The sequence below is a fragment of the Cajanus cajan genome, chromosome 9, assembly GCF_000230855.2.
Source record: "Cajanus cajan strain Asha chromosome 9, NIPB_CcT2T_4, whole genome shotgun sequence".
Lineage (NCBI taxonomy): Eukaryota > Viridiplantae > Streptophyta > Magnoliopsida > Fabales > Fabaceae > Cajanus > Cajanus cajan.
The window spans coordinates 21,796,037-21,807,862 of record NC_138525.1 but is presented as its reverse complement, the minus strand read 5'-3'; the positions used below and the strand labels follow the sequence as shown (position 1 = coordinate 21,807,862).

At 42.2% G+C, this 11,826-nt stretch overlaps 1 protein-coding gene across 1 annotated transcript; it reads left to right on the top strand.

The window, feature by feature from the left end:
* Positions 1 to 8,181: 8,181 nt before the first annotated feature.
* LOC145952009 (uncharacterized) lies at positions 8,182 to 9,096 on the top strand. The gene has a single exon (XM_083064227.1). The coding sequence runs from the start codon at positions 8,182 to 8,184 to the stop codon at positions 9,094 to 9,096; it is 915 nt and encodes a 304-aa protein (XP_082920353.1).
* Positions 9,097 to 11,826: the final 2,730 nt, after the last annotated feature.

The following is an 11,826-nucleotide window of genomic DNA, read 5'->3' as shown; positions in this document are numbered from 1 at the left end:
TATCAAGAGTAGACATTTACTCCTTTTTAAAAACAATGAATTCAATTTAGTCTTTAAAGAGAAAGATTATAAAATATCTCTTATTTATATTTTTGAGGGATTAAATAGTTAATTTCATATTAGGGATGAAAATATCTACACCCAATCATCGCTTATATGTTATAATATTTGTATTGCATATCTTCTGGCAGCGGGTACAATTGTTTGTTGACGAGTTATAGTTTAGGGGAGCTGAAAAATAGTTAAAATTTAAGCACAGTTTTTCTTAGATGGATTTAGTCTTCTTTAATTAGAATTTGAATTTGAGTTTTACTTTGATATAAATGAGTATCAATAAGATTTGCATTAAATTTAAGTGTATAATATTAAAATAATAATTTAACTAGTGGAATATTATCGATTACATTTAAGAAATTATATTTAAAATTTGTCTTTGGCTATATCCTCATATGGGAAAGATGATTTTGACCGCACGATTTTCCTTTATAAAATTAGATGGTCGGGATAGTTGTGTTTAATTGGATGTACAAGTTATTATTATATTTTTAAAAGAGAATTGATATACCCTTCCAAACAAAAAAGTAGATAATTCTCCGATCAAAGAAAAAAACTTTAAAAGTTAAAATTAATTAATTTATAATCAAATGAATGCTAGATGTAACTTTTCTACTTTTTGGGCTCACTTTTTCGGAAGGACTAGAATTTCTCTGTAAAATGCATATTAAGATGCAATAGTTGTGAAGAATATGATATTGTTTAAATACAAGTTTGAAAATGTTTTTAAGAGTTTATTTACTGAAAAATACTTTTTAGTTTTAGTTGATAAATTTTTTAAAGCATTTTTAATTTATATCCAATCAGATTTTATGTCTCTTTGCGTCACTTCATGGTAGAACTCTATTATCTAGTACAAAAGTAATTGTTTTTCATTTGATCTATATTATATTCTTTAATTATTTATAAAATATTTAACTCAAGTATATTTATATGAACAGAAAAAAGAAAAATGTAACTGAAAAACAAGGTCAAAAGTGTATAACAATATTTTAAATGTTTTAGTTGGATCGAACAACAATTTTTTTTTTTTAAAATAACAATGTTAAATGACACATTATTTTTCACAAATTTTTAATTTAAACATTTTTTCCTAATTTGATCATTTATTGTTAATACTTAAATATTTTTTATTTTAAATAAAAAATTAGAATATTGAAACTTAGTATTTTAAATAATGTTTTGATGGAATCATGCTTTGGAGTGCAAGAGGTGACATACTCAAAGAACCAAGAGGAGTTGGCTAGACATGAAGGTTTGGGCCTGTCAGGGCCCATCGGGCCCATTGGGTCTAGGAAGGCCCAAGTTGAACTTTTCATGGGCCATATTTTGTTATAGCTATTTTCATATGTTTTGTATACATCATGTTAGTATAGGTATCATATATTTTGGTCTTGTATTTTGGACCATATAGAGTAGCATTTTAGGTTACAGGCTAGTTGGGCCTAGTTTTGGGCTTCATGGGCCTTTGGGCTTTTGGTACCCAATATTGGGCTCATTTTCATTCTTGTAATTTTTCCTTTCCATTGTATTTGTTGGACTATTGTATTTGGGTCATTAGAGTAGGATTTAAGGAGGAATATTAGTTTAAGAGGATTAGGCAAAATTAGGTTTAATTTAGCATGCATTTAAGTTGCATTTTGAGTCACATGGATTATGCCACCTTGGCTGAACATGTGTGACTTAAATTCAACCCTAAATGCACACTAAATCAAAGCCAAATGCACCAAGCACCCATGGGACCGGTCATACACATGTGTGACAAGTTTTGAATTCAAATTCAAATTTGAATTCAAAACTTGGCGCCAACATGGTGGTCATTCATGTGGCGCCAAGTGTTCACCTAATTTTCGGAAGCTATATGTTCCCTCCTTCACCTTATTGTACTCACTTTGAATATTGAATGAAATTTGAGAGCCTTTGGCCGAGTTTCTCCCTTTCAAAGTCACCTTGAGAGTTCTCCTTCAAACCTTAGGATTTCACCTTTCTTCCTTCTCTTTGAAGTGAGCACTCCATTGATGCTTGAGCTTGGATACTTCCATCCAAGGCTTAGGCCTATTCCAATCCGTGATTCATCCTTCTCAAGTGCTTGAAGTGCAGTTCCAAGTCTCCTTTGAAGAAGATCCGAGTTAGAGAGAATTTTAGGAGAAGTTCATCTTTCACTTTTCCTAGTGTTTTCCATCATGTTTGTAGATCTTCTAAGTTATAAGATGTTGAATCAGATAAAAGTTTTATTTCATACTCAATAAACTTTTTTTTATATTTTATAATTAGTTAACTAATTATAAATTAAAAAAAGTTGATTGAGAATAAAATTTTATGAAATACCAGTTTTCTTAAAACATTAATAATATGAGTAAGTATGGTTACAAGGAGAGAAAAAAAGTACATTTTATTATTAAAATATAACTACAAATTTTATATCATGATTCATCAAGTAGTTGACACTAAGTCTAAAAATTTATACTAAATTTTATATTTTTAATAATTTTTTTTGTATAATATAAATTTAATTAATCCAACCATTGACTTGTGTGATATTATATTTATAATCATGCATATCAAATTTCATATGGTTTGAAATTTGAAATATGATGTGTGTTTGTGTGTGTATATATATATATATATATATGTGTATATATATTTATAAGGAGAGATCCGTTTACTCTAAGAATAAGTTTATTTAGATTTATTCAGTTCAATAACTCATGTTTTACATCAAATTTCAATGATTCAACCATTGAATTTAAAGTTTTTAATGCATAGATCAAGTCTGCAAATTTTTAAAAATTTAAAAATCATTTGACTCTTTGTTTCATGAATTCAAATCAATATATAAAATGATTTTATGATTATCAGTCAATTTGAATTAATGAAACAAAATCTCAAATAGTTTTCAAAAATTTTAAAACTTTGCAAACTTAATCTATGCATTAAGAAATTTAAACTCAACGGTTGAATCGTGAAAATTTGATGTAGAACATGAGTTATTGAATGGAGTAAGTATACGTAGACTATATATATATATATATATATATATATATATATATATATATATATATATATATATATATATATATATATATTATGAAGAGGGATTAATTTATTCTAAGAGTAAGTTTACTTAAAGTTGCTTCACTTAATAACTTATGTTTTACATTAAATTTTAACAATTCAACTGTTAATTTAAAAGTCTTTAATGTATAGATCAAATTTGTAAAATTTTAAAAAATTGAAAACTATTTGATAATTTTTTTCATTAACTCAAATTGACGGATAATTATAAAAATATTTTCTATATTGATTTGAATTAATTAAATGAAATATCAAATAATTTTTAAATTTTCAAAAAATTTATAAACTTAATCTAGTCATTGAAAACTTTTAATTCAACAGTCGAATCATTAAAATTTGATATAAAACATGAGTCATTAAGTAAGAAGACTTACCTCTAGGAGTAAGTTGATCCTTTTTGAGCGAAAAACACTACCTGATAACCAAACCTCTAGAAACCATGTACATACATACTCCTTAGACACGGTCTTCTCTAATGACGTCAAACTCGCATAATGGTCTCTCCTTTGTGCTAGTAGCAAAGCTCACTCAAAAAACACATTACCCACTTCCTTAGATAACTTATCACAACATTGTGCCTTTTTCAGTGGTAAGCTTAGACACCCTGGTAGCAAGAATGACAACTCTCCTCCTTAAAGATTGTCTATCGCCAACCAACCTCTCCCTCTCATGGTAAAGATGAGTGCACGTAACGGCCAGTGCAGTCCTCTTCGACCGACTAACATCTAGCTTAGACCGTAGCATCCTAATTTTCACTGTCAACAACTTTGGCTCCCCCTAACTTGAAGTACTACCCCTCGACCATGTCTAGGCAACTCATTGATCGACCCTTGTTCATCGTTGTCAATCTAGGATTGAGGTTCACCCACCCTGTTCCCACATGTTGCCTCCCCAACTAACCTACATGAAACATAAATCATGTCATCAAGTCACAAATATAATCAACAATGTACCAGTTGGCACCCACCTTTGACCCGGTCAAAGGTCAAACACACCAAAACCGAAAGAGACCCCTTCGGCCCTAGACCAAACCGAATACCCACTTCGGTCCTAGACCTAGCCGAATACCCACTTCGGTCCTAGACCTAGCCGAATACCCTCTCGGTTCCTGACCAAGCCGAATACCCACTTCAACCCTAGACCTAGCCGAATACCCTCTCGGTCCTAGACCTAGTCGGATACCTTCTCGGTCCTAGACCTAGCCAGATACTCCCTCGGTTCCAGGCCAGGTCGAACATCCCCTCCGCCCCAGATCAGGCCGAATACCCCTTCGGGCCTAGACCAGGCCGAATAACTCGTCGGCCTTAGGCTTGACCAAAGACTTAAGGCAAGGAGAACCCACATAAAACACGTGGCAAATTACATACCCATTATGCAATAATTACCATGCCTGATTAAGAGAAGATTAAGGTTAATTAAAATGTTACCCATCTCCCAAAATAAAAGGCCCACCAGGCCCACTCATGTCACTATAAATACACAGGTGATGGGACATAAATGAGGTACGTTATTATCCAATATAAAGCCTTTATTGCTCTGAACCGAATACTTACTTGATCGTCGGAGTGCCTTTGCAGGTACCCTCCCCCACCCCTCGGAGACAGTATTCGATCGGCACCTAAGACTTAGAAGACCAAGAAGGAAGAACAACAAGAGGAGTGTTTCTACGCAGGAACATTTTGGCGCCCACCGTGGGGCCAAAACCGGAACGGTTCTCGACCCTGAAGCAAGATGGTACTTACAAGAAGTCAGCAAGAGAACGTAGCCACCGAGTACCCTTACGGGATGCCCCAGGACAATCCTAGGCCACGAACTAACCAGAACGAGGATGGAATGGAAGAGTCGTTTGTTGACCGATCTCAACAGCCTAATCCGTCGTCGGCCATCGAGCAACTGAAGGCCGAAATGATGGAACTCAGAAGGCTTCGAGAAAAGGATGCTCACAAATTATCGGCCCTGAGAAGAGAAAATGCCGAGCTCAGGAGCGATAATCGGACATGGCACCCGTCGCATGATACCCATAAGCAGTCGACCCGGGACCAAGGTGAATCATCTGGATGGTATAAGGAAGTCAATGTCCCTCGGCCATCAGGTGGACCAACGACAACGACACAAGACCAGCAACGACGACAGGGAAGGACGCCATTCACACCAGATATTGCCGGGGCTCGTTTGCCTGACAACTGGAAAAGCTTGACCCTGGAAAAGTATGACGGAACCTCCGACCCTGAAGAACACCTCGACGCGTTCGTCATGCAGGTCGGTTTGTACACCGATGACGATGTAATCATGTGCAAAGTCTTTCCTACTTCGTTGAAAGGACCAGCACTCAATTGGTTCACGCGGCTCCCTCTCGGATCGGTTGATTCGTTCATGACCTTGCCATCCCGTTTCGTAATACAATTCGCCACAAGCCGCCCTCACCAACTAACCTCGATCGCGTTAGTTAAGATCCGTCAAGAAAAGAAGGAACCCCTCAGAACGTTCATGGAAAGATTCGGGAAAATGACTTTGTCCATCCGGGATCTGGATCCCGCGGTGGCCATGCACCACCTCACCACGGTACTGAGGCCGGGTCTTTTCGTAAATAGCTTGTGCAAAAAGCCACCTAGAGACTTGGACGATCTTAGACAAAGAGCCACCAAGTACATGCAGATGGAGGAATTGGCCGAGTTCCGAAACCAGAACCGGTCCGACCTCTTCCTCGAAAAGAAAGAAGTTGAGAAAGAACACCTCCCAAGGCCCCGCCCCCGGAACCTGCCCGATAGAGAAAGAACCAACAGAGGGCCCCGGTATATGCAATATACGCCGCTCAACACCAGCCGGACCAAGGTGTTAGAGCAGGCACTGGCAACCTAAATACTCACAATACCTCGCCGTGCTATGACTCCGCCCCACGCGGATAAAACCAAGACATGCCAATTTCACAGGAACCGGGGACACACCATGGAGGAATGCACAGCTCTCCGAGATCGCATTGAAGACCTTGTTAAGTCGGGTCATCTCCAAAACTTCACCTAATCCTCAAGTTGGAAGAGACATGACGAATCCCACGAGAAGATAAGAGGAAACCGTGAAAGGGCACCCCCGAGGCACGATCCAGGGAACGAAGCAGAACTCCGGAGAGAAACGATGGACAGCAAGGCCGAAATCAACCCAGGAGGGTCATAAACACCATTGTCGGAGGGTTCGCGGGAGGAGGAAGCACGTCCTCGGCCCGCAAGAGACATTTCAGAGCAATCAAATCGATGAATGTCGTAGGAAGGGCAACTCCCATCCACATGCCCCCTATTACATTCACCGATCGAGATTTCAAAGGAGTAGACCCAGTGCAAGATGATCCAATGGTCATTAGCGTAGAGATTAACAACTGCGTCGTCAAGAAGACGTTAGTGGATCAAGGAAGCTCGGCCGATATCTTGTACTAGAAGACTTTCGAACAACTCGACATTCCCGAACAAGAGTTGAAGCCCTACTATGAGCCCCTGGTCGGATTCTCCGGCGAACGAGTGGATACACGAGGAACGATTGACTTGTACACTTATTTCGGCGACGACCAACATAGAAGAAGGATCAAGGTTCAATACGTTGTGGTGCATGCCAACACTTCGGACAATATCTTGCTGGGCCGACCATCCCTGAACAAGCTCCACGCCATCGTCTCTACTCCCCACTTGGCTATGAAGTTCCCCTCGGCAGAAGGAACAATCATCACCCTACACGCAGATCAAAAAACAGCGCGTGAGTGTTACTTCGCCAACCTTAGAGTTTAACCCACTCCAAAAGCGACCCGAGACGTCAATGTCATAGGCGACGTCAACCTCCACAGGCTGGTAGACGACCTGGAACTAGACCCTAGGTTGGAAGATGAAGTCAGGGTCGAACCGATTGAAACAATGATTCCGTTTCAACTGGGAAAGAGCGAAGAACAAGTCACTTACCTGAGCTCTCAATTAACCGAAACAGACGCCAAGGATATTAAACAAGTTCTGCGAAAATACTTGGACTTGTTCGCCTGGACAGCGGCCGACATGTCAAGGATCGACCCAAACTTCCACTGCCATCGGCTCTCGGTCTGCCGAGATGCCAAACCCATTGCACAAAAGAAGAGAAAAATGGGAGGAGACAGGGCCCAAGCGGTAAAGGAAGAAACGGCCAAATTACTACAAGCCGGGTTCATAAGAGAAATCAAGTACTCCACCTGGCTGGCCAATGTAGTGATGGTCAAAAAGGCGAATGGTAAGTGGTGGACGTGTACAGACTATACGGATCTCAACAAAGCATGCCCCAAGGATGCTTATCCCCTCCCACACATCGATACATTAGTCGATGGAGCCGCGGGCCATCAAAGGCTAAGTTTTCTAGACGCCTACTCGGGGTACAACCAAATACCCATGTACCCCCCAAACGAAGGGAAAACTGCATTCATCACCGATTCGGCCAACTTTTGCTACAAGGTAATGTCGTTCGGGTTGAGAAACGCGGGGGCAACTTATCAACGACTCATGGATAAAATCTTCCAGCGTCAAATAGGGACATGCATGGAAATATACGTGGACGACATGGTAATCAAGTCCGCTTCCGCCAGTAGTCACTTGAAGGATCTCATAACAGTATTTGACGAAGTAAGACGGTATCACATGCGGCTAAACCCGGCGAAGTGCACCTTTGGAGTTGCTGGCGGAAAGTTCCTAGGCTTCATGTTGTCAAAGAGAGGCATAGAAGCCAACTCAGACAAGTGTCAGGCTATCGTCAACATGAGAAGCCCCCGCAATGTAAAGGAAGTACAACGACTAGCTGGACGCATAGCGTCGTTAGCCCGTTTTCTGCCGTGTATGGCCGAGAAGTCAAGACCCATAATGACTTTGCTGAAAAAGGCCAGAAATTTCCAATGGACGGAAGAGTGCGAAGCCTCCTTCCAAAAACTTCAAAGCAATACTCGCAGCACCGCCTTTGCTCGCAAAACCCAACCCTCAATTAAACATGATCATATACATTTCTGTATCATACAAAGCTATCAGCGCGGTCCTAGTGCAAGAACAAACTGAACAAATGCCTGTCTATTTTGTCAGTCGCGTCTTGCAAGACGCCGAAACCCGGTACCAACATCTTGAGAAGACGGTCTTAGCGCTCGTACACACAGCTAGACGTCTTCGTCACTATTTCCAAAGCCATCGAATCGTCGTCAGGACCGACTGCCTAATGGTGAAAGTGTTACAGAAACCCGAGCTGGCTGGGCGAATGGTCGCTTGGTCTATAGAACTGTCGCAATTTGACATTTGTTTTGAACCAAGGGGGCCCATCAAGGCACAAAGCATGGCCGATTTCATTAACGAATTCACCTCGGAAACAATCACCGAATCGCATGTTTGGATTCTCCATGTTAACGGGTCATCAAATCAACAAGGTAGTGGAGCAGGCGTCATACTTGAAGGTCCCGACAAAATGCTGGTAGAACTATCATTACGGTTTAGCTTCAAGGCCTCCAATAACCAAGCCGAATATGAGGCTCTTCTCGCAGGCTTAAGGTTAGCGAAGGACTTGAGCGTCACCAGAGTTAAGTGTTGGAGTGACTCGCAAGCAGTGACGGGCCAGGTCAACGGCACTTTTCAAACCAAGGAGCCAACACTGCTTTTGTACTTCCACGCTTTCCAGAAGCTGAAAGACGACTTCCAAGAGGTCCACGTAGAATATACCCCCCGGGAACTCAATGTGAGGGCTGACCAGTTGGCTAAACTGGCAAGCAACAAAAAGAGCAGCCATTTACGAAGCATCATGCAACAAGAATTGCAAACGCCAAGTGTTGCGACAACCGAATGTTTGCACATTCAACAAGCAGACAACTGGATTACCGGCATAACGCGTTACCTATCCACCGGGGAGTTACCTAGTAACTCTATTGAAGCAAAGAAACTAAGGGTCATGGCCGCCCGATACACGCTGGTTGCTGGAGAATTGTATAAATGAGGCATGTCGTCACCTTTGCTGAAATGCCTCACACCCGAACAAGCACACTATGTCCTTCGGGAAATCCATGAAGGAATATGCGGAACACACTCGGGAGGACGAACCTTAGCTGCTAAGGTCATCCGCGCCGGCTACTACTGGCCGACTATCACAAGTGATTGCATGAAATTCACCCAACAGTGCAAGCCGTGCCAGCAGCACGGCCCGTTAACAAACTTGCCGGCAGAAGACTTGCATTTCATCACCACTCCATGGCCCTTCGCAGTGTGGGGCATGGACATCCTAGGGCCCTTTCCACCAGCCAAGGTTGAACATAACAATCCTTCCCCAGTACCTCACTTGGCCAAGTTTGAAAACTATTCCCTCCTCAACCACACCGGTTCGGCCAAGGATGGGTATTCCACTTCCCTCCCGAACACATTCGTTCGGCCAAGGATGAGCATTGAACTTCCCTCCCAAACACACTCGTTCGGCCAAGGATGTGTATTCCACTTCCCTCCCGAACACATTCGTTCGGCCAAGGATGAGCATTGAACTTCCCTCCCGAACACACTCGTTCGGCCAAGGACGAACATTCAACTTCCCTCCCGAACACATTCGTTCGGCCAAGGATGAGCATTGAACTTCCCTCCCGAACACACCCGTTTGGCCAAGGACGAACATTCAACTTCCCTCCCGAACACATTCGTTCGGCCAAGGATGAGCATTGAACTTCCCTCCCGAACACACTCGTTCGGCCAAGGATGCGTATTCAACTTCCCTCCCGAACACATTCGTTCGGCCAAGGATGAGCATTGAACTTCCCTCCCGAACACACTCGTTTGGCCAAGGATGCGTATTCCACTTCCCTCCCGAACACATTCGTTCGGCCAAGGATGAGCATTGAACTTCCCTCCCGAACACACTCGTTCGGCCAAGGATGCGTATTCCACTTCCCTCCCGAACACATTCGTTCGGCCAAGGATGAGCATTGAACTTCCCTCCCGAACACACTCGTTCGGCCAAGGACGAACATTCAACTTCCCTCTCGAACACATTCATTCGGCCAAGGATGAGCATTGAACTTCCCTCCCGAACACACTCGTTCGGCCAGGGACGAACATTCAACTTCCCTCCCGAACACACTCGTTCGGCCAATGATGAGTATTCACCTTCCCTCCCGAGCACCCTGCTCGGCCAAGGTTGAATAAACAAGGTCACTATCATCAACAGTCACGGCCCCTGAGAAGCGTACGGAAACCCTAGAAACCCACCAAACCTACTCAAACCCCTTCGTCTTTCATCCTTGGGCTTGGGGGGGCAGTGTACCAGTTGGCACCCACCTTTGACCCGATCAAAGGTCGAACACACCAAAACCGAAAGAGACCCTTTCGGCCCTAGACCAAACCGAATACCCACTTCGGTCCTAGACCTAGCCGAATACCCACTTCGGTCCTAGACCTAGCCGAATACCCTCTCGGTTCCTGACCAAGCCGAATACCCACTTCAGTCCTAGACCTAGCCGAATACCCTCTCTGTTCCTGACCAAGCCGAATACCCACTTCGGTCCTAGACCTAGCCGAATACCCTATCAGTTCTTGACCAAGCCGAATACCCACTTCGACCCTAGACCTAGCCGAATACCCTCTCGATCCTAGACCTAGTCGGATACCTTCTCGGTCCTAGACCTAGCCAGATACTCCCTCGGTTCCAGGCCAGGTCGAACATCCCCTCGGCCCCAGATCAGGCCGAATACCCCCTCGGGCCTAGACCAGGCCGAATAACTCGTCGGCCTTAGGCTTGACCAAAGACTTAAGGCAAGGAGAACCCACATAAAACACGTGGCAAATTACATACCCATTATGCAATAATTACCATACCTGATTAAGAGAAGATTAAGGTTAATTAAAATGTTACCCATCTCCCAAAATAAAAGGCCCACCAGGCCCACTCATGTCACTATAAATACACAGGTGATGGGACATAAATGAGGTACGTTATTATCCAATATAAAGCCTTTATTGCTCTGAACCGAATACTTACTTGATCGTCGGAGTGCCTTTGCAGGTACCCTCCCCCACCCCTCGGAGACAGTATTCGGTCGGCACCTAAGACTTAGAAGACCAAGAAGGAAGAACAACAAGAGGAGTGTTTCTACGCAGGAACAAACAACATCAATGTCACAATAGCCAACAAGGCACATAAAACAACTTCGTTGAAAAGATTCATAAGCAATAAATGATAAGACATTCCACCTTGTTTCTCCTTAAGCAAAATTAGCAACAAATCGAAGCAAAGAATCGAAAACCTTCCAAGCCTATAATGGTGAACCAATGGCAGTAATCGAGACACCACCTTATTTATGGAAATACAAAAAACCACCACTTACCTTCTACAAATCAATGATCAAACACTCATCAATTCTCAGTCAACAACCTATATTTTATGGCATAAATAAAGCATTTATTGCTAAAAAATATTAAATACCAGTATGACACCAACACAATTGAACAAGATAGGTAATCCTAACTTCCTTGCTCTAACGAGCTTAGAGCTCAAGGAAGGCCCATGTATCAGCTAGCCCAAGCCAATCTTCTATGAACAATACACCACAAAGCTAGTAAAAATATGATCTAACCTTCACATCTTGCCCCCTCTAACAAATACCTTTAGTGTGAAAGAACAACTCCACTAATAACTCCTTCACTTTAAAAATTTTGGAGCTTGGAGGACTTATGTAGTTTTCAGCTC